At 40.1% G+C, this 27936-nt stretch overlaps 1 protein-coding gene and 1 long non-coding RNA gene across 2 annotated transcripts in view; one reads left to right on the top strand and one right to left on the bottom strand.

Annotated features, from left to right (window-relative positions):
* The window catches only part of LOC133098379 (uncharacterized), a 104491-nt gene extending 76903 nt beyond the window's left edge, over positions 1-27588 (top strand). The window contains exon 4 of the long non-coding RNA XR_009702135.1: positions 27521-27588. This is a non-coding gene — a long non-coding RNA (uncharacterized LOC133098379). The remainder of the gene's footprint in view (positions 1-27520) is intronic.
* On the bottom strand, positions 39-9190 carry LOC133098100 (heat shock protein 75 kDa, mitochondrial-like). Its single transcript, XM_061200810.1, is given in 2 exon segments — positions 39-1439; positions 9125-9190. Coding segments are annotated over 2 exon segments (1467 nt in total).
* Positions 27589-27936: the final 348 nt, after the last annotated feature.

Here is a 27936-nt window from a genome sequence, read left to right as displayed (position 1 = left end):
CCCTAACACTGCAGGAGGACCTGGGGCTTTCACAGCTGTCAGTGTCGGTCCAGGGCCTTGACAATCAGGTGGTTCAGGCGGCTCACCATGGGTCCCGGGTCATCGTTGAGCCCCGCTGTGATCATGGCGTTCTCGTAGATCTGATCCACCAGCAGCTGGGCCAGGTCAGGCTCGCTGTCTCTCAGCTGATTGAGCTTCTTGATGAGCGTGTGCCTGGGGTGGATCTCCAGCGTGGGCTGCAGCAGCTGAGCGCGCTCCTCCGGGGGCTCGGCCAGCTGCCGCATGCGCAGGAAGTGCCAGGCGGCCCCCATCTTGGTCTGGATGAGGACCTGGCGGCTGTACAGCGAGATACTGGAGCCCAGCTCCCGGCTCACTTCAGACGTGGTTGGTTTCGTTTCTGGCGCGTAGAGGATGCTGCGGATGTTGAGAGGTGCGTCCGTCTTGTAGTGCAGGGAGTAGCGGGGCTTGTCATGGGCCTGAGCGATGTAGCGGTAGAATTCCTCGTGCTGCGACTCGCCCACATTCTTGGGGTCCATCAGCCAGATGGCCTGCAGGGTATTAATGCGCCTTCCGTTCAGGTACAAGGGGAAGCTGACAAAGTTGCTGTACTTTGTCACCACATCTCCAACCTGAGCTTCGCTGGTGAACTCTCTGCTGTCTACCGTGAGGTGGATGATGATTTTGGTCCCGGTTCTTACTCCTGAGGCTTCGGCGATTTCAAACACCCCAGAGCCCTCTGAAAGCTACCGGTACCCAGGGCTGCCCGCGTCCACCGAGCGAGAATAGACCTCGACTCTGGCAGCCACCATGAAGGCCGAGTAGAAACCCACTCCGAACTGGCCGATGATCTTGCTGCTGGCCCCCGCCTGGCTCTGAGGCGCGTCCAGAAAGGCCTTCCACCCCGACCTGGCAATCGTTCCCAGGTTGGACACCAGCTCCTCCTGTGTCATCCCGATGCCAGTGTCCTGGATCGTGATGGTGTCTTTCTCGGCGTCAGTCTGCAAGTGAATCTCCATTTCTGGCAGCGTCTGGCCTTCAGACACCAGCTTATGACACAGCTTTTCCAAGGCGTCGCTAGCGTTGGAGATCAGCTCCCGTATAAACACCTCTTTTTCTGAGTACAAGGAACGGGCAACGATGTCCAGAAGCTTCTTTGTCTCAGACTGGAGCTCATGTTTGGAAACAGAACCCTGCACGGTCTCCGAGCTGCTGCTGAGGGAGTGCGGAGGCTCCTCCTTACGCTCCTCAGTAGCCTGGGAGCTGAACGGCCGTCCATCATGGGAGCTTGAAGCCAGGCTTTGCCTGGGACTCCAGAACTGGGCTGGGGGCCTCCAAGGACACAGAACTGGTTGTCCTCCCCGGGCCGCCGCCAGTGCCGCGGCCCGCAGCCGGCAGCCCCATAGCAGCAGTGTCCACAGCTGGCGAGCCGTGTCTGCAAACTGATTTTTAAAATTTATATGGAAAGGCAAAGGTGCATATCCAATAAAATTTTGCAAATGAACAAAGTTGGTAGACTCCTACTACTTGATATCAATACTTACTGTAAAGCTACAGTTGTTATGACAATGAGATATTGATGAAAATATAGACATACAGATGAATGGAATGGAATAGAGACTTGAGAAATGAACTCAAAGAATTGTGGTCAGTTGAGTTTTTTGTTGTTGTTGTTGTTTTTTAAGTATTTGTTTATTTATTTATTTATGGCTGTGTTGGGTCTTCATTTCTGTGCGAGGGCTTTCTCTAGTTGTGGCAAGCGGGGGCCACTCTTCATCGCGGTGCGTGGGCCTCTCACTATCGCGGCCTCTCCAGACGCAGAGGCTCAGTAACTGTGGCCCACGGGCCCAGCTGCTCCGTGGCACATGGGATCCTCCCAGACCAGGGCTCGAACCCGTGTCCCCTGCATTGGCAGGCAGATTCTCAACCACTGCGCCACCAGGGAAGCCCTGGTCAGTTGAGTTTTGAAAAAGATACAAAGGCAATTCCATGGAGAGAGGATAGTCTCTTCAAAAAATGGTGCTGAACACCCCAGTGTTCATTGCAGCACTATTTACAAGAGCCAGGACACAGAAGCAACCTAAATGTCCCTCAACAGAGGAATGGATAAAGAAGATGTGGTACATATATACAGTGGAATATTACTCAGCCATAATAAGGAACAAAATCATGCCATTCGCAGAGACGTGGATGGACCTAGAGACTGTCATACAGAGTGAAGTAAGTCAGAAAGAGAAAAACAAATATCGTATATTAATGCATATATGTGGAATCTAGAAAAATGTTATAGATGGACCTATTTGCAAAGCAGAAATAGAGACACAGACATAGAGAACAAGTGTGTGGACACCAAGGGGGGAAAGGGGTGGGATGAATTGGGAGATTGGGATTGACATATATACACTATTGATACTATGTATAAAATAGATAACTAATGAGAACCTACTGTATAGCACAGGGAACTCTACTAAGTGCTCTGTGGTGACCTAAATGGGAAGGAAATCCAAAATGTAGGGGATATATGTATACGTATAGCTGATTCACTTTACTGTACAGCAGAAACTAACACAACATTGTCAAGCAACTATACTCCAATAAAAAAAAATATTTAGAGACTGAAAAAAAAATGGTGCTGAACAACTGAACATCCATGTGCAAAAAAAAATGAACCTTGACCTGTACTTCACATTTTGTACACAATTAACTCAAAATGGGTAACAGAACTAAATGCAAAACATAAAGCTATAAGACTTTTAAAGAAAAACTGGGAAAAAATCTTTGTGGGCCTGAGTTAGGTAGAGAATTCTTAGATATAATAAAAGCAAGATTTATATGAGAAAAATTGATAAATTAAACTTATCACAGTTAAAGACATACATTGTCAAAGTTACTGTTAAGAGAATGAAAAGACAAGTCACAGGTTGGGGGAAAATATTTGCAAATCATATGTTTGACAAAGGCCTTGTACTTAGAATATATAAAGAACTTTCCAAAGTCAACAATAAGAAAACAACAAACCAGTTTTCAAAAAAGCAAACATTTCAACAGATACTTCGTCTAAGAAGACATATTGATGGCAAGTAAGTACATGGAAAGATTCTCAGCATCATTAGGCATTAGTCATTAGGGAAAGACAAATTAAAATCATGAGATAAACTACACACCTATTAGAATTACTAAAATTAAAAACAAACAACTGACAATACAAGGTCTTGATGAAGTTGTGGAGCAACTGAAACTCTCATACATTGCTATGAGAATGCAAAATGGTACAGCCACTCTGAAAAACAGCTTGGCAGTTTCTTATAAAATTAAACATACACTTACCATATGATCCATCTATCCCACTTCTGGGTATTTACCCTAGAGAACTGAAGACTTAAATTCACACAAAAACCTGTAGCAGCTTTATTCAAAATTGCTCAAATCTGAAACAACCCAAATGTCCTTTAATGAGTGAATGGATAATCAAACTGTGGTACATCCATGCAATGGAGTACTACTCAGCATAAAAAGAATGAACTATTTGTTACATGCAACAACTTGGATGAATCTCAAAGTCATTCTGCTAAATGAAAGAAGCCAAATTCAAAAAGTTACATATGATGCAACTCCATTGATATGTCATTCTGGATAAGCTGAAGCTACAGGGAGGGAGGAAAAAAAGCAGTGGTTTTCCATGCTTAGGGGTAGAATGGTTGACTACAGCACCCTGAAGAAATCGGGTGTGTGCGTGTGTGATATTATTCTCCCTGGCCAAATATCCTGTGTGTTGAAGATTTACACACTATTCATTGAATGACCTATTCCTTGAAGAAATGTTTAAACTTAAAATAATAATATTTACAGCTAAAATTATTCATTGGTTACCGTGTGTCATGAATGACAATAAACATTTTACAGGTAGTCAAGCTTCTCAATTCCACCCCATGGAGTAAGGATGGCTAAATCGGCACGTGTTCTACTACTCATCTTCCCATGCCCATGTTTGCCACTCCAGAATCCTTTCTAACATTGTGCTTAAGGCAGCCAAGAGCATTCACTCAGTGTAATGGTTTCCTAGAGCTGCCATAACAAAATACCACTGACTTCATGACTTAAGCAACAGAAATTTATTTCTCACAGTTCTGGAGAGTGCAAGTCCAAGATGAAGGCGTTGGCAGGTTTGGTTTCTTCTGAGACCTCTTGCTTTGGCTTGCATATGGTCACCGTCTTGCTGTGTCCTCATGTGGCCTTTCATCTGTGCATGTACATCCCTGGTGCTTCTTTTGTGTGTTCAACTTTCCTCTTCGTATAAGGACACCAGTCAGATTGGATTAGGGTCTACCCTAATGGCCTCACTTTAGCTTAATTATCTCTTTAAAGACCCTATCTCCAAATAAAGTCACATTCTGAGGTACTGGGGGTTAGGCTTCAACATATGAGTTTTGGAAGGACACAATTCAGCCTTATATACTCAGATATAATCTATTTGCAATCTCTGCCACATAGTATAAATCCAAAAATTTTACCCAGGAATAATTTAAAGTGAGTATAACTTGATTTTATTTTTTTTTTAACTGAAAATGCTTGCCAACCCTGGGTCAGAGTACACTGCTTTGAGAATGAGATTTTATTGCATGATCCCATCTTTGAGCAGCCTTCTGAGCTCTTGGGGCAGTGTGCCTAGAGGTGCCCACTGTGAGCAGCCCTCCCCTCAAAGGTACACGGAATCATCTAGAAATGGCTTCTCAGTCAAATCTGTGTCAAGACTTCACTGCCATGCCAGAGTCAACCAAAGCCTAGAACCACGGTGGGGACTGTCCCAAAACACTGAGTCAGTGTCACTGAGGTCAGGAGTGTCCCTCTACCTCCTTAGGCTGGAGGGGAGCCAAGATTTAAAAACCTAAAGAATTTGAACCACAATGATTCTATCACATATTTGTGCACACACGCACACAGGTTAGAAGAGTATTTCATAACAATCTTCAGCTGTTGTCACTGGAGAGCAGTAGTGACCCTTTATCACTTAAGAAATTACCATACTCACAGATTGAAAGCTAGGAACAGTCCCATTATTTTATATGTAAGGTCCAAGGAAATTACATTGCGAAAAGTGATGAAGGGACAATTAAGGGCTGCAGATGGGCATTTAACAAAGAAACATGCATGTATTTCTAAAGGATTGGTAAGCTTTCTGGAATTATGCAGCAGATATTGGCTCCAAACAATCCACTAGAAACAAAGCAGTGGCTATGTTCTAGCTACGTGCTGTTACCTGTATTTCTAGGGGATGCCTGATATTTAATTTGAGAGGCATATTTTAGCATTTCTGGAATTAGACTTCGATCTTGCAGTAAATATAAAATTTAATGGGGTCTTTCTCCTTTTCTTCATTCTCTTTCCTCTTCTCCTGTTTCCCCCTCTGGAAAACCCTTATTAAAGAGCTGGTGCATTTTACAGAAGATGGTGTCTTAGAATTTAGGTAATGTACTTCCAATTTGTTTTGAAGTCCAGGTTGAAGACTAATGTTTTAGTTTAGTTGTGCCCATTTGGTTCACAAAGTAGACTCTGATAATTTGCCCTCCAGGACTGGAAGGAACCCTAATGGGTCTGTGCTCTGACATGCTCTCAGATCTCAGCTCTTAGAGGGGCTCTTATCATAGGTGTGTCCTAATAAGGTCCTGGGAAGACTAAGTCTGCCAAAGGCCATGTGATGTGCTGGCAAATGCCAGGTTCCAGAAATGAACACAGTGACCTTGGTGGTAATACAATGTAACATCTCTTTGCTTCAAGACTACACAAATTTATACAAATATTTATACAAGTATATTTGTATAAATATAAATTTCAGAGAAAACCTCTGTTTTGCTAAGTAAGGTACATTAGCATATATATATGTGTATATATATGTGATTTCTAAGCATAGAAAGTAAAAGCTGCCATCTTGTTGTAAGTTAGAATAAGAGAACATTAAGTCACTGGAATATATTAAATAACTAATTACATCAAGAATAGTCTAGGTGTTAGTCCTGTGAAACAATCTGCTTCATAGATTAACATGAGAGCTTATTTGCATATATGCTATAGACACTTTTGAGAGAGTGTGTGTATGTATGTGTATGTGTGGTGTATATATATATATATATATATATATATATATATATAGCGCATATATGGCATATATAGTGTTTTAAAGAGAGTAAACACCATGTAGTTAATTCCTGTGGCCAAAGACAATTTCAGTGTTTTTGCAACATTTGACAATCGCTTCATCTTTGTAATACCATCTAAATTTGCATTTTTAAGAATCCCATATATTACTTAACAGAAAAGGCCTAAGGGGTATCAAAAGAGACGAGGCAAATTAAGTTTCCTTTTGTCCAACTTTGTGTCACTTCCTGCCTCCATAAATAGGGAAAGCAAAATATCTGTGCTTCTTATTCATGTACATCTGCCAAACCAATTAACACCTCCTGAATGTTATCTTAATTGCATTTATTAACATAACATTAACATAGCAGGGAGATAACATTCAGGAGCTATTAATTGGTTTGGCAGGCACTCTTGAATGGGAAGCATAGAGAAGAGCCCTTCTCAGTATCTTATGTGGGTTTTTTTTTTTTTTTTTTGGTGGTGGAGAAGAAATGAGATTACACTGAAAGAGAGAAAATATATCTTAACCAAAATAGTAGCCACATCACAGGGTCACTTGATTCTGCTTTCTAAAATCTCCAAAGAAGCATCTGCTCTAAAGCCTACCTGTTTGACAGTTTACCCAGATGCCCTCTCCGCCCCATTGTCCCTGTGCAGTTCTGGCTAAGGAGGCCTCTGGAGGTGTGCAGGCACAGATATGCTTTCCAGGATGCACTGAGCTCCACCATAAATTTTTACAGCACCTCAGCTGCTTTAAAAATAATTCAAATGTGTTCCTGTGATGAGAATTTAATAGGGCTCCTACCCTTATAGAATCATAGAACTATAGAGTGCTTTAACTAGATCCATCTATTCATTAACTCATTCAATAGGCCTTATGGAGCACCTACTGTAGCTCAGCACTGTAAAATGCTGGGGTAAATAGATAAACAAGACTCAATACCTGGCTCAAGATGTCCAGCTGACACAGGAATTGGCCATGGAGACAGTCATGGCAGGTGAATGGTTCAAAATGGACACCCATACCTCGTCACTGAGTGAATGAATCAATGAAATGTGATCACTGTGGTTCCCCTCTGGTGGTGGTATGGAGGGTGGGGAGGTGGGGGTCTAGGGATGTGGGCATAAGGAGGCAAAACTGAAGACAGCAGATGATTATGGAAAGTTAAAATGAGGAGGGACTGAACTAAGGCAGAAACACTAGCGATGGAGAGGATAGCATAGATAAAGAGATCCACATGATCCAAATAGCTGCTTACATTTATTGAGGGTTTTCTTTGCGCCAGGCAGTGCTCTTAGCATTTGATTTGAATTTCATTTTCTCAACAAATGTATGAGGTGGTCCTATTATTATACCCATTTTAAAGATGAGGAAGTTGAGTGTGGTAGGCTGAGTAATGGCCCCCCAAGGCTGTCCACACTCTAATCCCCAAAACCTGTGAATATGTTACATTGCATAGCAAAAGGACTTTGCAGATGTAATTAGGTTAAGGATTTTGCAATGGGGAGATTATCTTGGATTATCTGTGTGGGCCTGAGGTAATTACAGGGCCTTTAACATGAATGGGACAGAAATAGAGTCTGAGTGAGAAGATAAGGGACAGAAGCAGAGGTCAGAGAAAAGAGAAAATGCCACATTGGAGGCTTTGAAGATGAAAGGGCCACAAGCCAAGGAATGTAGGTGGCCTGTAGAGGGGCTTTCCCTGGGCCCTCTGTGTAATGAGACTCCTTCCATTTACCCATGTTTCCATTTCCTTTCATTTTCATCCTCTTTGGGAAAGTACCGTGTTTAATTGTACAATATTTTTCTTACTAAAAAACTGTTTCCCTCATTACATTATCATTTCCATGAAGGCTGTTCCTGTGTTGTTCACCGTTGACCCAATGCCTAACACAAAAAAATATACTCAATAAATGCGTGTTAAAAGAATGTAGGAAGGGAAGAAGTTCTCACACTTGCTCAGGGTGGCATATTTCTGAGCTGTCAGGGTGTCCCCCGAAGGCCTTGATGTATTGAAATAACAGACTTATAATCACCTTGTGATATGCAGGTGCCCCTGCCCAGATCTCCCTTCAATGAAGAACCTATTGACTCAGCTGCTGGGGTTGTGGTCTGTGGACAGCCTTAGTTACTAGCCCCTTCAGGGTTTACCTCACCTGCAGAAAACTGCCTTCCTTAAAGTTATGCCCTTCTTGGGGTGGCCTATATCCAGTGACTGACTGAGATGAGCATTAAGGACTGGCCATTTCGGTCCAGCATGGGACAACTCTGGAGGCCAGTTTAGCTCCAGAGTTCCTTGTGAGATTGTCCAGGGTTGTCATGGGGCCCATACTGTGCTCGATTTCTGCCTCATCCAGTCCTGCGTCCACTTACCTTCCACGAGTGTTGATCCCAAGGACACTCCTTAATAAACATCCAGCATACTAAACTGTCTTAGAGTCTGCTTTCTGTTGGTTTGACCCCCATCTCAAACAATCACTAAGCATAGAATTCTTTTGAGCCAGGTAGTTATAAATAATCAGGAACAGAATCCAAAATTTAGGGAAAATGTATACAAGATCTTAATATTAAGGAAATTCTATCCATTAATTCTCTTTTCACTGAGTTAGGAAGACTGCTGTTAATAAAGACTTACCAGTGGAATCCCTCAACGTGCTGATGCCCGCCCCCCTCCAAACATGGTTTGACAGTCACATCAGATCTCTTTCCTAAGTATCTCTTTGATTCATCACCCTCATCACTCTTAATTCAAGCCACCCATTACTTCTCACTTGGTTTAATGAACAACTCTGAGTCCCTTATTTTGCCTTGCTCCAATTTTTCTCCATGCTGGAGTGGCCATTGCCCCACCTTAAAGCTCTTTAGTAGCTCCCCATCACCTGTAGCGTAGAGTCTAACTCCTAAACATGACATCCAAAATTCTCTCTGATTGGGCTTCTCCCTGTTTCCAGACTCATCTCTGGCATGCCCTAATCACCCTCCTTGCTTTACCACTGCCTCCTTTGTTTTGGTCCTGCCAAAGTTCTCCAGACTGTCCACGCTGGTGCATAGGCCCATCGTGACCTGGACTCTCTTTAGAGCTCTAGCCTTGAATTTTGCCACCACTCCTTCTTTCTAGTCTCAGCCATCCTGAGTGACATGCAGTTCACCAAAATGCCCTGTCCTTGTTTGCCTCTGGGCCTTTGCACATGTTGTTTCCTCTGTCTAGACTATTTTCTCTTTCTCTGACTACCCATCTCCCCGCCTTCTCCTTGCCAAGTTGATTTCCACTGATACTCACCCTTCCCTGATTCCCTCAGGATGAATTTGGTGCCTCTCCTATGTGCTCTTATGGCACCCTGTGCTTGGTCTTTTTTATAATAGCTGTACCATTCGTAATTGCCTCTAAACATAACTGTCTCAGCCACTAGACTCAACTTCTTATTTATAGCTGTGAACACAGCAATGAGCACAGTACATAACACATAGAAGGTACTTGGGAAATATTTGATGATGAATGAATGAAGAATCAAAGTCTCATGATAATCCTAATGCATAAGCAGAGTAAACATTTTTGGCCACATTTTAGAGATATGGAAATTGAGGTTGACTTAGCCAAGGTTGTGTTGCATTCTGACTGCAAATCTAGAGCTACTTACAGTAAATGCCTCAATCCTTCATTCATTCCACATTGTATCATTCTACAACTATTCCACAGGTTTGAAAGCCTGCTATGTGGTTGTGTGTTGGGCTCTACTATAGGTGCTGGATTGACATGACCTTTCTTGTGGAGCTTACGTTCTAGAAGGAAAGATTGACAATAAACAAGTAACAAAATAATGTTGAGTAGAGGTAAGTTCTATGAAGGAAATATGATGCAGTGACGTGGTAGGGTGTCATGCCAGTGCATGTAAGGGAGAGTGGTTCTTTAGAAATGGAGGTCAGGGAATAACCCTTGGAGGGAGTGACATTTGAGCTGAGGTCTGAAAGATAAGGAGCCAGTCATGAGACAAGGCAAAGAAGAACCTTCCTGGCAAAGGGAAGAGCATGTGCAAAGCTCTGAAATGGGAAAGAACTCGGTGTGTTCAAGGATCAGAGAGAAGACCAGAATGGCAAGATCATAGTGAGTAATGGGAATAGCAACAGTCTGGATCATGTAGTGCTGGTAGATCCTGGCCAAGAGTTTGGATTTTGTTCTAAATGAAATGGGAAGCTAATGACAGATTTAAAGAGCAGAGATGTGCGGTTACTTAACCCAGACTGTGATAGTGTTGGAATCCTAATGATACAGGGGATTTGGATGATGAGGACTTCAGGAAATAAAATCCCACATAATTTGGAAAATGTAGTCTAGGATAAGAGCTCTAGAAGCAGTGTGGACCCAGTGGTCATTTTCCCTGGAGAATTACAGGTGCTTTTACAAACCAGATTATGGTTTCTACCAGTACCCTCATACTAATAAACTCCATGTCTCAGTCTCCAGCTTCTTATTTCCAGTTGCCTGCTGGACAGCTCTTCCATACTGTCCTGCAATTTATATCTAAAGGTAGATCTGTTGGTTTGCCCACCTACCCTACCATGCAGTGGTATCCTCCTTCTTTATTAATGATCCATTTATTAAGTTATAGGCATCCTAAATGACAGCCCACTAACAAAAGCCCAGCTGACCACCAAGTCCTGACGTCTTCTACCACCCAAATATTTTTCAGATTCAGCTTTATCGTCCTTGTCTCTTCAGGTTCTCATCTGCTATCACCAGGACTTTTGCAGCAACCTCCTAAATTATCATTAGTTGTCTTTACTCCAGTCCCATTTCAAACTCCTGCCAACCTAATCTTATTTTTTTTCCAAATGCAAACTCTTTTATATTTTATCTCCAATACAAGAGTAATAGTTTCTTGTTAAATTGCCGAATCCTATTACCAAATGAAAACCCAGTGTGCATCCTTCTAGACTTTCTTCTATGATTATACACACATATATACAAATTAGATTATAATATAATTCTGTTTGGTGATTTGCCTTTTTATTTAATAGATTGTGAGCATTTTTCGAAATGAATAAATACACAGCTACATCATTTTTGGTGGCTTTGTATTATTCTGTCATATGGATATACTATAATGTACTTAAATAATTTCCTTTTGAAAGCCATTCAAATTATTTTGCTTTCACGAATGATCTGGAGCATCTTTCTATATTTTTCTACTTGTACCTCTTTCTGTCTTACTTTCTTCAGAAGATTTACTTGATATAGAACTCTTGATCACGTATAATTTCTTTTCATATTGTTGTGGTTTCATGATGTATAGATGATGTATAGTTTTTTGTTTTTTGTTTTTGTTTTTTTGCCACGCTGCACAGCTTACGGGATCTCAGTTCCCTGGCCAGGGACTGAACCAGGGCCATGGCAGTGAAAGCCTGGAATCCTAACCAGTAGGCCACCAGGGAACTCCCTGTATAGTTGGGGTTTTTTAAAATTTTTTTAATTAATTAATTATTAATTTTAGTTTTGGCTGCGTTGGGTCTTCGTTGCTGCGTGCAGGCTTTCACTAGTTGCGGCGAGCGGGGGCTACTCTTCGTTGCGGTGCGTGGGCTTCTCATTGCGGTGGCTTCTCTTGTTGCGGAGCACGGGCTCTAGGCGCGCAGGCTTCAGTAGTTGTGGCACACGGGCTTCAGTAGTTGTGGCTCACAGGCTCTAGAGCGCAGGCTCAGTAGTTGTGGCGCACAGGCTTAGTTGCTCCACAGCATGTGGGATCTTCCTGGACCAGGGTTCGAACCTGTGTCCCCTGCATTGGCAGGCGGATTCTTAACCACTGCGCCACCAGGGAAGCCCTGTATGGTTGTTTTTAATTGGAAATTTTTTGGCATGAGGTGTGAGACAATGTTTTGAACTTTATTTTTCCTAAAATGGTTGGCCAGCTTTCGCAATATTATTTATAGTTTAATCCAACCTTTCTCCAATGATTTGAGGTGACAACACTGTTATACACTAAATTTTTATTTAACTTTGAGTCTATTTCTGGCCTTTTATTCTCGTCCATCAGTCTGACTACAAATTTTAGCAAAAATGCCCTGTTGTTTTGAATCTAGTAGCTTTCTAATGGATTTTAATATTTGATAAGCCAAGTCCTCCGCTTTGCTCCTTATTTATGTATTTACTTTTTTGTGTGGCAGAGATTTGCTTTTTTCCCCACATTTTATTTTTCAAATAAAATTTAGCACCATTGCATCAATCTTCAAAAAGCATTTGTTGAGATTTTTATGTTGATTGTATTAAATTTATATGCTGTTTTGGAAGAATTTGCCATCTGCAGAACTATCTTTCTAAACTAAATCTGGTGTTATCATTATCCTGCTTAAAAACCTGTCATAGCTCCCCCTAATGGGAAAGTCATATTTTTTTGCATGGCATGTAACACATTACATATTTTGACCCCTGTGCACCTTTCCTTGTGCTTTAGAGATTTAGAAAATCTTAGATTACAGTACCTCAAAGGATGTGGAGTAGTCATTTGAATCTCAAAGTTCAGGCAGTGGAGGAGGTGGGTAGCAGAGAATACACTGGCAGGTTGAAGATGTAATTTGGAAATCTGTATTTACCTCATTTGCAGTTGTGACTGGAGCCAGGAGCTCCTAAGCTTGATTGCATTTTGGCCTGTAAGTCCATCCAGGGGAAGATCATCAGCATTCCAAGAAAATGTGCATGATCAAGGCTTTCTTTCTTTTAAGTCTTGGGAAAACTGTGACTTTCTAAAGTTTGGCTCCTGCCACTTGACATTGAAGAAGAAAATTCCACTAACTGCAAAATAAATAATCTGGCTGCTTTGTGTTTAGCCTGCGGCTTAATCTCTAAACCCTGGCCCCAGTAAAAGTTGCTGTTGGCTCTTTTCATCCGTCCTCACCCTTTGTTGTTCTCCGTGTGTTTCCCCATTCTCTGCCATGTACAAATCTGGTGGAGGAGATCTGGGTCAGTGATAGTGGGTGAGCGAGAAGGAAATGAAGGAACAGGGAGAAACATTAAGAAAACTAAGCTGGCAATGTTAAAACTTGCTGAGAGGAGACTTAACTGTCTTTTTAAATTTTACTTTAATTTTTAAAGTTAAAAAATTATTTTTTAGTTAATTAAATTTTCAACTGTCCTTTGAGACATATTATAACATGTAAGAATTCAAATGGGGATGGGATGTAGACTATGATTTTTCAGACATCCAGCCAGATCCTGAATACTCGCAATGTACTTGTTTATATAAACCACGTTAGCTGGAAAATCTCATAAAAATTCAGTCACAGTATTTGACAATTGGATTTCATTATCTTGTTAAAGTTGGGATATAAAATCAACTCCCTCATTGCTTTTAGCATTGGGAGAAGGGTAATTGCATGGGTCTTCAAACTATAGAGATTTTATTTTGGTCAATCATTTCAGGTTTCCCTCCAAATAATCTTATTGGAGAGATGCTTAAATGGTACAATAGATTAGCTTGTGTTTTTTCTGCCTTTATTTTTTTTTGCCTTTTGTCTACTGAAGTTTATAATGACATTGAGTAACAAAGTAATGAGATGATGAACAGAATAAAAACAGGAATAGGAGAAGATGGATGCAATTTATAAACTGGGTCATCACCATTAAATAATCAAAAGCTTGGAATTGTAGTCCATATAAGTTGAAACTGAACTGCTATAAGACAAAATAATGCCAAAAAGTTTATTGACCTTTATTTCCAATGTATGTTGTTCTCTGGATGTCCTACATGTTTTTCTACAAAGAAGATACTCCTGCTTCATGGTCACTTTTAAGATCAAGTTGTGAAGCCATAAATCTATTAACTGCTAGAGGAATTGACATATTTTTGAGAATGATATTTCGAAAGTCCAGAATATCTATTTCAAATTAGTGAAAACATGGTTATAATTTGTCAGTTATTAAACATAACAAGTAAAGGAAGAAATATAGAGAGCATGTATAATATGGTTTTTATCCTTAGGAAATATTGTACATGCATCATAAGCCTAGTTTCCCCTATTGAGTGCAGAAGCTTTGTCATATAAGCAGGAATAAAAAAAAGTTTAACCAAGCCATTTGGCCATTCCAAGATCATGAATTATAGAGCTGGGGGTTCAGGGACACTGATTGCCCATACAACCCTGCAGGGAGTTGAACTGAGCTCAGTTTGAGGTCACAGCAGGGCAGCAGAGGACAGAAGGTAATGAGATGTCTGGGCAGTAGGGTAGCTCAACAGCTGCTCATCTGAGAAATCCTGGTGCACGGATGAGGTGGATGTGACTCACTGATTCAACCTGAAGCAGGAAGAATTGTGAACAAGGAAGGGGACCAAAGAATAACTCAAGATGGTGGGAGACAGCCAAGATAAAAAGCTGTCTTTACAGATGGCCTTATTTAACCAGGGCTAAGAGTTAGAAATGTACATTTATCTGCCATTTGTCCACTTATTTGAAGGGAATTTCATGCAGTAGAACCAGCGCATGCACAGACACATTAATATGTTATGTCCTTTGCATAGGGAAAAAGTAAAGTTATCAAACATTATAGAATCTATATTCAAATGTAGAGACTTCTCTTTTTTTTCCATTAATAAAAGAACATTTCAAATATACACAGAAGTAAAGAGGAAGAATACACTGACCCTCATGTACCCATTGCCCAGCTTCACCAATTAGCAATTATACCTTTCTTGGAGGAAATTCGTTTTGATGAAGGAAGTTGGCATGAGAGGAGACCTGGAAACACTCCCTGAAGAGGGGGAAGCAAAGGCCCATGTTTTCGGCAGGGCTCCCTGGATCCCTCCAGTGTGACATTATTACAGCATTACTGCGTTACTTGTTAAATGAAAGGTATTAGCTCTGTGAGTAATCAGGTAATCAAAAAGTAGTTACTGCTTTGACTTTTTATTACAGGTTTTTCATCCACTTACATTTAAAATTTTTTTAATATATCATTATTTTAAACACACATCATTATTTTAATTATATCCAATTAAATATTCCTGCATCTCCTCAGCATGCATCATTATGTACTTTACTAAAAAGCACTTCGATTCCAATTGCGTACCAACGTTCTTTATTATAATTTATGTGCACAAATCTGCAGCAGATTTATACATTTTGGAGATTAATTATCAAGAAGTTTGTTTAGACTTTCAGTAAATGTGAAACAAACTTCAATTCACTTTGGTATTTATAATTTGATGGTATTATGTTATTGTCCTGTAAGACACCATTTTGTTTTTTTATCTAAGGAGAGTATGGGTACATAAAGAGAAGTCATTACAGTTACCAGAACCATTAGTGCTCAAGTCCTTACATTTTTTCATCTCCTTTGGTTCCCCCTGAAACTCACTCTTTTTGGACTGTGCCAGATAGCAGACTGAAAGATTGCTTGTGACTCAGTCCCAATAGCATGAAAATAATATTGCTATGTTATAGGAATATAAGAAAATGTAGCCTTTAGTGATTGCTTTTAGCTCCTGTTAAATAATCTTAGCTCTTTTTACCCAATGTCTGTTACTTTTTGTATCTGCTTTTGCTTCACTCAGAGCTAGCAGTAAGAAAGTCTTACTACTGGTGTTTGACTTATGATGGAGTAGTGCAAAGATTCGTAAACTAGAATTCAACAACATGTAGTTCTTATATTCTAGCCAGCTCTCTGCTATCAAATGCTACCCCACCCTTCTGGCTGTTTGAAACAAACTGATCCACTAAAGAAACTCACAAGGAAAGTCCTAATCTCTAGAGTTGTTTTAGGCAACCAGTGGGTCCAGTTTGTTGCTGATGTCTTGACGAGTTCCCATAGTCTAGATACCAAATCTTGAATCCTTACCTTTCGCCAACCCATATCCCCTGGTTTGGGCATATTTCTTTACTTCCTCCTTCAGTAAATGAACAAAAGCTTTCCTATTTGGTTTCTGGATTAACTCATATCTCAAGCCCGGGCATCTCTTGTTTTCTCAAGGGAGGCTGCCTGTTGTCAGAGCAGCTCTGCACTGTTCCCCACCTCCCTCCTTTATTTTTTTAAAATTTTAAAAGATATTTATTTATTTGGCTGTGTTAGGTCTTAGTTGCAGCATGCAGGATCTAGTTCCCTGAACAGAGATCAAACCCGGGGCCCCTGCACTGGGAGAGCGGAGTCTTAACCACTTGACCACCAGGGAAGGCCCCTCCTCTCCCTCCTTTAAATGGAGGTTAGGAGTTGGAAACTGAATTCCTCTGTGACCTGAGTGTATCAGTTTGTATATGATTCTGTGAAGTTAGTTCTCTCCCTTTCCAATGACAAGGAAATTTGAGAGGAAGGAGATGGTGGTGACAAAAGTAGAGAGGGGGGAAAAAATGTTCTCTGTCACCTTACAGATTTCAGTGGGTAAACCTAGTCATTCAGAGACTTTATTTCCTTCTTCACAATAGCCCATGAAACTTATGTGGTGAATGGTATTTTTTGGATTAAGTTTTGTGATCCCAATGACTAAGTTTTCCATTGACTAGAGTAATTGAGAACAGAGACTGGGCGAAAATTCTATGTAAATAGATGTTTCTTTTAAAAAAATGCTACTAAATGATAAAATGTGACAATTTCTAGTGGCAAATTATTGCATTAACAACAGAGTACTTTGCAGCAAAATTTAAAGAAATAGAACTACATTGGTATGCTCTGGTTCCCTTGTTAGTAGAATTACCTATTGTCAATAGCTAATTATTTGAACAACAGTACTATTGTAGGAAACAATTTTTACCTCCCTGAATCAGACCCCTTCTAGAGTGAATGTAGTTCCAAGACTTTTTAGAAAGTGATCAGAGTGGCATAGAAAGCTCTTGCAATTTCCTTTATATTGTTAATCTCTTCGAAGGTGGTACTTAGAATTCATTCTACATAAGAGTTTATAAGAATGAATCCCATTTTCAGTTTCAGTTTCTTTGCCCCATGCAAAATTAGAGGGGAAAAAAAGACAACTCCTGTATGTATTAAACATCAACTTCAATAATTTTTTTCCCAAGCAGGACAATTTAACACATTTTTCTTTCTTTTTTTAAAAAAAATCAGTGACTAGTACATAATGCTAAAATACTAAAGATAATCTATTGCTGAAAGCAAACAATTTTGCACCTCAAATTCTATACTCAACCAAATTTGTATTCCAGTAAGAGGACAAAATAGAGATATTTTTGTATATGACCACAGACCATCTTTGAAAGTAATTCTCAAAATATATTGCTATAAAACAACAAGAAAACCAGAATGAATACAGCAATGAAAAAGATGTGGGCCAAAAAACATTAAAGTTATAGCTGAGTCTAAAGAGCAATTGGCAGGGACTTCTCTGGTGGCGCAGTGGTTAAGAATCCACCTGCCAGTGCAGGGGACATGGGTTCGAGCCCTGGTCCAGGAAGATCCCACATGCCACAAAGCAACTAAGCCCGTGCGCCACAACTACTGAGCCTGCATGCCACAGCTACTGAAGCCTGCGCACCTAGAGCCCATGCTCCGCAACAAGAGAAGCCACCACAATGAGAAGCCCGTGCACCACAACGAAGAGTAGCCCCCGCTCGCCGCAACTAGAGAAAGTCCGCGCACAGCAACGAAGACCCAACACAGCCAAAAATAAATAAATAAATAAATTTATAAAAGAAAAAAAGAACTATTGGCACATAGTATAGAAACAGTTGTTAATAACATGGCACTGAAGTCCCAGCCCGTAAGTAGTAGATGTGGGAATACAGGGATTAGAGAATAGGAAACAAAGTTGGGACCAGAATTAACGGTGTCTTAAGAGTCTCGCCTTGACCGGGAGAATCATAGAGATACTGATTATTTCTAGATATTGGTAAGATATATACATTAAAATGTGAATAATCAAATGTCAAGGCAATCCCTAAGAATAATAGAAGAATAATACATATTTTTTAAACATTCTAAAAGGAAGGGAAAAATGGAACAACAGTGTTTGAAAATGGCACCCAAGTTTGTCGATGCACCAGCGATTTGGGGAGTGATTCTCTGTCAGGAGTTAAACATTGTTATGTGTAAGGTGGTACAGGTAGAAATTTGAGCGTGAAATGAGGTTGGGTGCACAAATTGACTCTACCACTTCTAGCAGTGTGACCTTGAAAAATTTTACTTAACTTTTCTGAACCTCATTTCTCTCATAAAATTGTAACACTTAACTCTAAGTTATTTAAAAATAAAATAAGCTGGTATAAGAAATGATATCTAGGGCTTTCCCCGGGTTGTAGTGGTTAAGAATCCGCCTGCCAATGCAGGGGGCATAGGTTTGAGCCCTGGTCCGGGAAGATCCCACATGCCACGAAGCAACTAAGCCCGTGTGCCACAACTACTGAAGCCCACGCACCTAGAGCCCGTGCTCCGCAACAAGAGAAGCCACCTTAACGAGAGGCCTGCGCACCGCAATGAAGAGTAGCCCCCACTCGCTGCAACTAAAAAGAAAGCCCATGCACAGCAACGAAGACCCAATGCAGCCATAAATAAATAAATAAATAAATTTATTTTTTTAAAAAAGTGTTAAATGATATCTTTATCATTCTTGTTATGATTATTTGCTGTACAATATTAAATTCCTCTTCAGAAAATTTCAAAAAAAATTAATTCAAAAAAAAGGGCATAGAGCAAAAAAGAAATAATGCAAAAGAATGATAAATAGAAAACATAAAAATAGGTGGTCATAAATAAGTCAAACATGTAAGTAGTCACATTAAATGTACTTAATGTTATTTAATGGCTTAAATTCTCCTTTACAACACAGACTTTAACACTGGATAAAGAAAAAAGTCAACATTGTGCTGTTAAGACATGTGACATCCACAAAGAAAAACAATACAAAAAGTTTGACAAGAATATGCAATAATCCATGAAATTGTATGCAGGACAAGTTATAAAATATAAAGCAAAGCAAAGAGAAAAAAAATAATGAAAATACAAAGAGAAATGCATAACCCACAATCATAGGGGGAGAATTTAATACAACTTTCTCAAAAATGAATAAATCCAAGAGACAGAATTTTAAAACACATTTAATAATCCTGCTGTAACATATATAATTTACACATTTAAAATATTTATAAACTTCATCAAATAGAGAATTTACACTATTTTTGAACATCCATGGAACATTTACAGTGACCATGTGTTAGTCTACTAGGAAAACCTCCACAAATTCCAAAGAGCAGAAATCATAGTTTGTATTCCCTGAACAAAATACAGTAACAGTAAATAGTAACAAGAAAAGGAGACTCCTCTACCCCTAACCTACCCATTTCAAAAAACAAACAAACAAAATACACTCTTCTAAATAACTTTTGGTTTAAAGAGGAAATAAAAACAGAAACTATTAACCATTTACACATAAACAAAAGTGAAAGCTCTACCAATCAACACTTATTGACTATGACTAACGCAGCACTTAGAGGAAATTTTACAGCCCTAATTCACTTATTAGAAAATAAGAGATTAAAAAACTCAGTAATTGTGAAAGGCAGCAGTAAAATAAATAAGAATGTACAAGAATGGAGATAATAAATTAATGACAGAAACAGAAAAAATAGACTTTGTCTGTAAATTTGAAAGCTACTTCTTTGAAGTGGTGTGTGAAGTAGACAAAACCTTTGATAAGTCTCATCAGGAAAAAAGAGAAAGGCTACAAATACACTTTAGAAACAAGAGAGAAGATTTAACTACAGATTCAGAGGAAAGTGAAAAAAAAAAAAGTATAATGTCTGACTTTGAAGTAAGTTCAAAATCTATTTGAAAAGGGATCACTTTTACAGGAAAATATAAATTACTAATATTATTTCAAGAGGTGGTAGAAAACCTAAAGAAAACAATAATCATAGAAGAAATTGACAAGGTAATAAAAAAATCTACCCCCCAAATGATAAAAGGCCTTGACTATTTTATGGGCTTTAAATCATCAAATACTTAAAAACTAGCTAGTCCCTACTGTAAATAAATAGAAGGAAATAATCCCAACTAAACTATCATTCTATATAGTTGAGGTACCAAAACTGTCAATGACTGCACACACATACAAAATGACCACTTTTGGCCAATCTGCCTTATGAACATAACTATAGAACTCCAAGTAAAATATTATCATTAAATTCATTACCAAAGAGTATTAATCCCAGGAATGCAATAATGGCTGAACACTAGGATATCTATTAATGTATTTTCCTACATTAAAAAGAGGGAAACCATTGGTTCATCTTAATAGTGCAAAAAACATGTACATCAAAACCTATTTGTGATTTAAAATAATCAAAACAAAATGACTTCTAGGCTAGAGAAAGAAACTTCATTAACTTGGTAGAGGGTATCTACCAGAAATCTAAAGCAAATACAAAATTTTATGGTAAAACAGAGCATACAATTGAAAGCAGGAACAAGACAGGAAGGCTTGTTATCACTACCCTTACTCAAAGTTATAACGAAGGTCCTAGCTGAAGCTTTTAGGTAAGAATAAGAAATAGTATATGGAGAAATGAGTATGATTTGGGGAAGGAAAAGGCGAAGTGTTTCACTATATTATATAATCTGTTTGCAAAATCCAAAAGAATCAACTGAAGAACATTAGAACTCTTAAGAGTGTTTAGTAACTATCACAATACCAATTTGTAAAAACCAAAGCTTATCTGGATCTCCATTTAAGTAATCAGAAAGCATCATAAAAACACCTCATGCACAAAAGCAACAAAAACTATTATGAAATGTGCATACTTATGTGAAGAAAAATATAAGATTTGACTGATGGTCATAGAAACTCTCTAAAATTAAGAGAAATACTATGTTTTTAATTTTGGGAACACTTAGTATTGGAAAGACATTAGTTCTCTCTAGTTAATCTATAAATTCAGTGCAGTCCCAATCATGATTTCAGCAGGATTTTTTGTGTAATTAGATATACTGATTAAAAAAAATGTTTGAGGGACTTCCCTGGTGGTGCAGTGGTTAAGACTCTGTGCTCCCAATGCAGGGGGCCTGGGTTCGATCCCTACTCAGGGAACTAGATCTCACATGCATGCTGCAACTAAGAGTTCACATGCCACAACTAAGGAGCCAGCAAGACACAACTAAGGAGCGTGCCTGCCGTAATTAAGACCCAGCGCAACCAAAAAAGAAAAAAAGTTTGAGGACATTTTGCATTTGTCTTCATTTTATTGTTGTTCTTTATATCTCACATATTTTAAAATTAATATTTATCTCTTTGATGTGTAGCAAGAGCTTTAAAAGAAAGAGAAAATGTACAAAATTAGCTATGAAGATTTTGAAAAAAGAACAGTGAAGGAGGACTTGTTCTACCAGATATCAAAACATGACCTGCAGCCATCATAGTTGCAATAGTGTTGAAATGACGGGAGACAAGATAGATAGATAAATTGCAAAAGACATTAGAGTGTCCTAAGCACATTGCGGGTATTTACTATACAGAAAATTCACATTTCAGATCAGAGAGCAAAGTGTGGACTATTTAATAAATGGAAGTGTCAATTGATAGTTATTTTGGCAGGACCTATTGAAATTAAAACCAGATGTTTCTTTCAATTCAGCATTTCTACCATGTGCACGAAATAATATACACATGAATGTTTATGGCATTGTTGATTATAATAGCCCCAAACGGGAACAGACCTAAATGTCCGTCAGTAGGAGAATCCATAATATTTATGGACTATCCATATTCTTGAATGCTAAGTGGCGGTTTAAAAGATTGAGGTAGAGTTCTGTCTATTAACCAGAGATCTTTCATACATAATATTAAAAAAATAATAATAAAGTGGCAAAATCATGTATAAAGTATATATATACACACATATATATTTTAGTATATATTTTTAATTATACTTATATATAATACTTAAATATTTATATATAACAGAAAAGATATACATCTCATAGAAGAAGAACCGGAAAAATACACACTAAACTGTAGAGATAATCCTTCTGGAAATGGGGGAAGGAAGATTGTGGGGAATGGAAGATGTACTTCCATTGCTGATATTTAGTTTATATTTATATATAAACGTGTAGATAATTTGAAATGTATTGTTTATTGTATGGCTTGTATTTTCAAAACTTCTTTCACATTTCTAATTTTTAAAAGGGAAAAGTCATGATTTCACTAGTTTATATTTGATACGTTTTGTAGATGACATACCATTATTATGTCTCTATTATGTGTTATGCTAATTATTTTTGTCTCTCGAGATTCTTCATTAGTAGTGGGTATGTATGTGGAACACTGGCCCCTCGGGCAGTGCCGGAGAGGCAGCGTGTTCTCACTCCAGGATCACTCTGGTTGATTTGCCTGGAAGACCACAAGCCCCATGACAAAGTGGAGGCGCAAGTGCAGAGCATCTTGCCCTGTGCTTTTGTGGACCTCCCTAGACTACTGAACAGAAATTCCTTCGCAATGAAGGTCAGCCCAGTGCTATTTTGTGTGTGGCAGTTGAGAGACACTGGAACCAAGAACTTCTCTGAATTTCACATGCAGAGAATCACATCTCTTTGCCCTTCCATGTTTGCAAGATCTGTCATTCAGAGAAGGAAGTCAGATCATCTGAAATAACTTGCTCCACAACTAGCCAGGTTGGTTATCCATGCTTTGTACTCTTCCCTGGGATCGTAACAAATTTAAACTGACCAGCAGACCATTTCCAAGCCAATTTCTCTGTTTCTCTCTCCCTCTCTTGAAAGATAGGCCTTTTAAAATGCCTGTTTCCTATTTTACATTACATCCATTTCTGTCCACAAATCTTAAACCAAATAGTAATTCAACTTCAGATTTGTCAATATGACTACACGAAGCTTTTAAAAAAAACCCCTCTGCCATTCCTGTCCTTTAGAAGAACATCCCTGTGTTAGAGTAGAGAGGTGCAACAGAAAGGGGGCTGCACCGGGAATCAGAAAATTTGTGTTTGAGGCCTGCCTTCCAGGACCTTTTGCAAGTCACATAACTTCTCCTAGGCCTCCCTTTGTGTCAGTTGTAAAATGGAGAGATTGGTAAAAGCAGGGAGAAACTGGGTTGCGGGGAGGCAGGGAGAGGAATATAGGCAACTAAGGTAAAGGGCTTTGGAAGGTATAAAGCCAACAGGCCAGCATGAGACTTGTATACAAGCCCATTGCTCCCCTTACACACACACACACAGAGCTGCCTGCATGCTTTGGATTTCTATTCTCTTTCACTTATGTTCCCTTTAAAGTAGGCATTTGAATCCCTCCTAACACATTCAGCTCAGTTTTTTTGTCACATGTACCCATTGATCTCACCAGCACCTGAGGCCTTGGATTTCTTTCTACCTTTCGGGCAGCACCTGTTTTCTCCAGGAGGTGTATTTAGCTTGGTGTCGAAAGCACAGTGTGTTCCCTTTTTGTTAACTTAACCTTTGCGTTGTTTTTAAAAAATCAGATTTGAAAGAACAGGGACCCTAGAAAGCCTGTGATATGTAAATATTTAGCCAGGTAGATAGGGATAGTAAGCATTTTCTCTCTTAACACAAAACATGATTTTATTTGCTAAAGCTGTAATCTTGTTTGATAATCCATCAGTTTATTATCAGCTATGTGGTGAGACATAATGCCACAGGGAGATAATCAAGCACCTTCACCTGCTACTACAGGGTTGATTACAGTGACTGGAGGAGGGGGAATCATCTGGAGGGGATTATGTTAAACATAGGCTTTCTATTTACAGTTGATTTCCTCAAGCGCTTTAACCATTCTGCTCCCTGCCTAGGTAAGTAGGTCATCTGAAAACTGCCAAAGAAAAGGAGTCTTTGCAGCTGTAGAACAACAGAACTTGTGCCTTTACCAGGTCCCATTTGTCCTTGTTTCATGCTCAGTGCATTTCTGAATCAAAGAAAAAAAAGAGAGATGAAGATGCCCCGTTGAAGACAGTATTTAAAAAACAAACAAACCAAAAACAGAAAAGTCCAGTTTGAAAATAGAACAGGAAATTCTTCCACCCCACAGGTAACATCGGAATCCCAGCTCGGAATATTAAGTTCAGTAAACTAGATTACTAACCTGACATTTTAATATAACATTGATCTGTAGGCCTCTCAAGGATGTAATCTGCGGTTTCCGAACCAGAGGCAACACCCCTGTAGGGTATCCTCAGAGACACTCCTGACCAGGTCAGGTGGAATTTACAACCCCAGGGGGCCGAGAGATTACAAGGGGAATGGTTCTCCTAGAGTTCTGGCAAAAGGCAGTGTGACTTCTGGCCCCTGGTGGGAGGCAGAGAAGTATTTCGTTGCAACGCTCATCTTTGACTACCCCATTCTTCTCTGCCTTGAATGTATCTCTTCAGGATTATCTACCATGCAGAATGTCTCTACCTGAAAATTCTCAAATTGAAGGCCTGTGAGGGAACTTGATTGATTTCTGGCTACTGATAATAGAGGCTGTGTGCTTCTACAGCCCTCTGCAATTAGAATGTATTCTCATATGTTATCTCACTGGAGCCTTTCCTGAGACAAGCAGATGAGGAAACTCATCTGATGAGTTTCAAAGAATTGAAGTATATTGCCCAAGTTTACACAGTGGGTGATTTCTTCCCTTCTTTTGTTCCTTTCCTGTCTTCTTTCTTTTCTCCTTTTCTTTCTCCTTGAATGACATTCTCTTAGGAATGTCAACTCTGGAGCCAGATACATGGTTTTAAATCCCTGGCTCTGCATGACCTTGGGCAAGTTACTTATTTTGGTATGCCTTGGTCCTCGCCACTAAAATGAGGATAAACAGTAATGTTTACTTCATATGGTTATTGGGAGGATAAAGCTGGTTGATACAAGTGTAACATTTAGAATAGGGTCTGACACATAGTAAACATTCGATAAGGTTTAGTTATTTTTGCTGTTGCTGTTGTTGCTTCCTTCCACGCCCCCCTTTGTCCTTTCATCAAACATTAATTGAATGTCTGCTCTTTGATGGGCATTGTGCTAGGCTGGGGAAATGAGTAAGAGGGCGTCCCTTTTCCACAAGACTGGCTGACTACTAGGAGACACGCCATCAGATAAGTGCGGGGGATGGCAACATAATAGAGGTATGTCACGGGCTTCATGTAATCACAGATGAGCTATTTATTGGGCGCCCATGGTTAGCTGGGAAGGCCTTATGGAGGAGGAGACCTGGCATTTGAGTTGAACATTGGAGATGAAGAGGTGTCCACAAGGCCAATAGTCAAGGGATGCGTGTTCCAGGCAGAGGGGCCGGTGTTCAGGACTCCGGGGCTGTGTGAAAGACCACGACAGGGCTTTGAATGAGAAGCTATATTAGTTAGCTAGGGCTGCCGTAACCAAATACCACAGGTGGGGTGGCTTAAAAAAATAGAAATTAATGTTCTCACAGTTCTGGAGGCTGGAAGTGCAGGAGTCAGCAGGTTTGGTTTCTTCTGAGGCATCTCTCCTTGGCTTGACAGCCGCCTTCTTGCTTTGTCTGCACCTGGTCTTTTCTCTGTATCCTAATCTCTTCTTCTTCTAAGGACACTAGTCATGTTGGATTAGGGACCACTCATATGACCTCATTTACTTTAATTACCTCTTTCAAGGCCCTCTCTCCAAGTATAGTCACATTCTCAGGTACTGGGGGTTAGGGCTTCCACATACGAATTTTTAGGGGGACGCAATTCAGCCCATAAAGGAAGTCATCTGTTAAGCATGACCGGAGTCAGATGCATGTGGATGAGTGTCAGGAAGCGAAGCCAGAATGCCAGACAGCGCCTAAATCTTGAAAGGCTGGGCTTCTCATCAGGCTAAGGAGGATGTCGGGGGAGGTGGAAATATGGACATTCCCACCACATTTCGGTGTCCCTGGCCCCTTTGGGCTGCGGTGTGAAGGGCAGGCTTACTGGAAGAAGCCACACTGTGATATGTCAGAGGAGACACTAGTTTGAATTCCAGTTCTCTTCTGCCACAACCCCAAGGCTTGTGTGGCAGGTACAAGGTGGCAGTGATTCCCCAGCATCAAGAGGGTCCCTGAGAACGAGGATGCTGTGGGTGTAGGGGGACACGTGGGTACGGAAGATGGAAGCAGCTCTAGCTCCAAGTCTGCTGTGGGAGCACCCCGTTGTGCTGTATCAGCATCAGGGGGGGTTTGCCAGGCTCACACAAGTGAAAAAGCACCCAAATAACACATGAGGCATGCTCTGGTTTTTCCTTTTCACCCAAAAGGCCCCTCAAGTGTTCCTAACATAATCACATATCTTACTACTGTATTTTGTAAACGAGAGACCAGCCTCCTTTTCATCCTCCTGCCAGGTAGAAGTACGCAGCAGCTCATTGCTGGTGACAGTCAGAGAATGAGATAATTGCTCCTCTACATTTTTAGAATCCTGCTCAGACTCACACATTTTGGTGCAGAAAGGGATGCCGTGTTTTGTGTAGTTCCCATTTGGTTTAGAGGCATGAAACAGAGGCGTCCTGCTCTGGTTTTCCTTGTTTCTGGAGGAGCTGCTTGGGCACGTCACTTCATCTCTGAGACTTGGGCTTCTCTTTTGTAAAATGGGAATAATAATATATAAATGGCTAGGACAGTGGTGAGGATTCAGTGTGAAAATATGTATATATTTGAGCCCTTTGTAGACCTTAAAGCTTTATGCTACTGTTAATTCTCTGGATTAAAAAAAAAGTTTCAAGGTGCTTGTATTTTGTAATTTTGGTGAGTTGGTAGAAAAAAGTAAGCATTTTTTCTTCTAATCCCAGCTCTCTATTTGTGTCAGGGCCTTGAGAAAAGCAATTGCAAACCCTGCTTTTACTGCCCTGCTTGGTAAAGTGGGAAGTGGTCTCTCTCCCTCTCCCTCTCCCCTTCTTTCTCTCCCTCCTTCTCTCCTTCAATTCCTCCTCTCTCAGATGTAAAGATTAATTGGATGGGGTCTGTGCTGTCTGCCAGGAAGATAGAAAGTGTGAAGCATCATCTGGATGGGATTGGGAAGCACTGGATTCTCCTTCCTCTGCTTTTGACAAACAGAGTGACAGCCCGTCGCTGTGTTTAAACAAGTTAATATGTATGTTCCTTGACATAAGGAAGCGCTCTAATCATGAAATACAGCTTGCATGTCATTTGGTTTTGAGATTTTATTGAGCACTACTGATCTTGACATATTTTGGTTGGCACCACATTCTTGGTGTAGTGGGTTACCATTGAATAGTTTGCAGACTCTGTGAAACAAAATCCTCATTTAATGGTTTAGTTTGGCTACATTTCAAAAATACACAAAAACAATGCAATTCTATTTTATAGGGATTTTTTTTTTCAACTTGTGGCTTTTGGTTTGGTTTTGTTTTGTTTTTTCCTTTTTCCTCAGTGCCTTTTTTTTTTTCTTTCTCCCTCTGTCTCTCTGTCTTTCTCTGTGTGTCTGTGTCTCTCTTTTCATATTCCAACTGCAGCAACCTACAAAGAAAGCTCCAAAGAAAGACGAGCCTGTGAACTGACTGAATCCTCTTTGTACTCCTCGATGTCAAGAATGTGTTTACACCGTGGCCTAACGCTCTGAACCTTTGTGTGTGAGTTCAGGGATTCAGAACATCTGAAGGCCACCACGTAGTGGCGTGTGACAGGTCTGAAGCTCCCCAGTAGAAGCACTTGGGCTAAACGTGCCATAAGACTTCAGTCAACACCAGCCCCCAAAGTCACTGAACTCCGTGACATCATGCGCAGGCAGGAAGAGTCAACAGGCCTCTGGCACGTCCTCCTCCCCTCCTTCGCTCTCCACTGCTCCTTCAGTTCCTAACCCAGGGACAATATTTAGAAAGCAGCGCTGGGCTCAGGCAGCCCTCTCAGTTACTTTGGCGGGAACCTTCCA

This window comes from Eubalaena glacialis, chromosome 9, assembly GCF_028564815.1.
Source record: "Eubalaena glacialis isolate mEubGla1 chromosome 9, mEubGla1.1.hap2.+ XY, whole genome shotgun sequence".
NCBI lineage: Eukaryota > Metazoa > Chordata > Mammalia > Artiodactyla > Balaenidae > Eubalaena > Eubalaena glacialis.
Note: the sequence above shows the minus strand (reverse complement) of the source record. Positions and strands in the feature narration are given on the sequence as shown.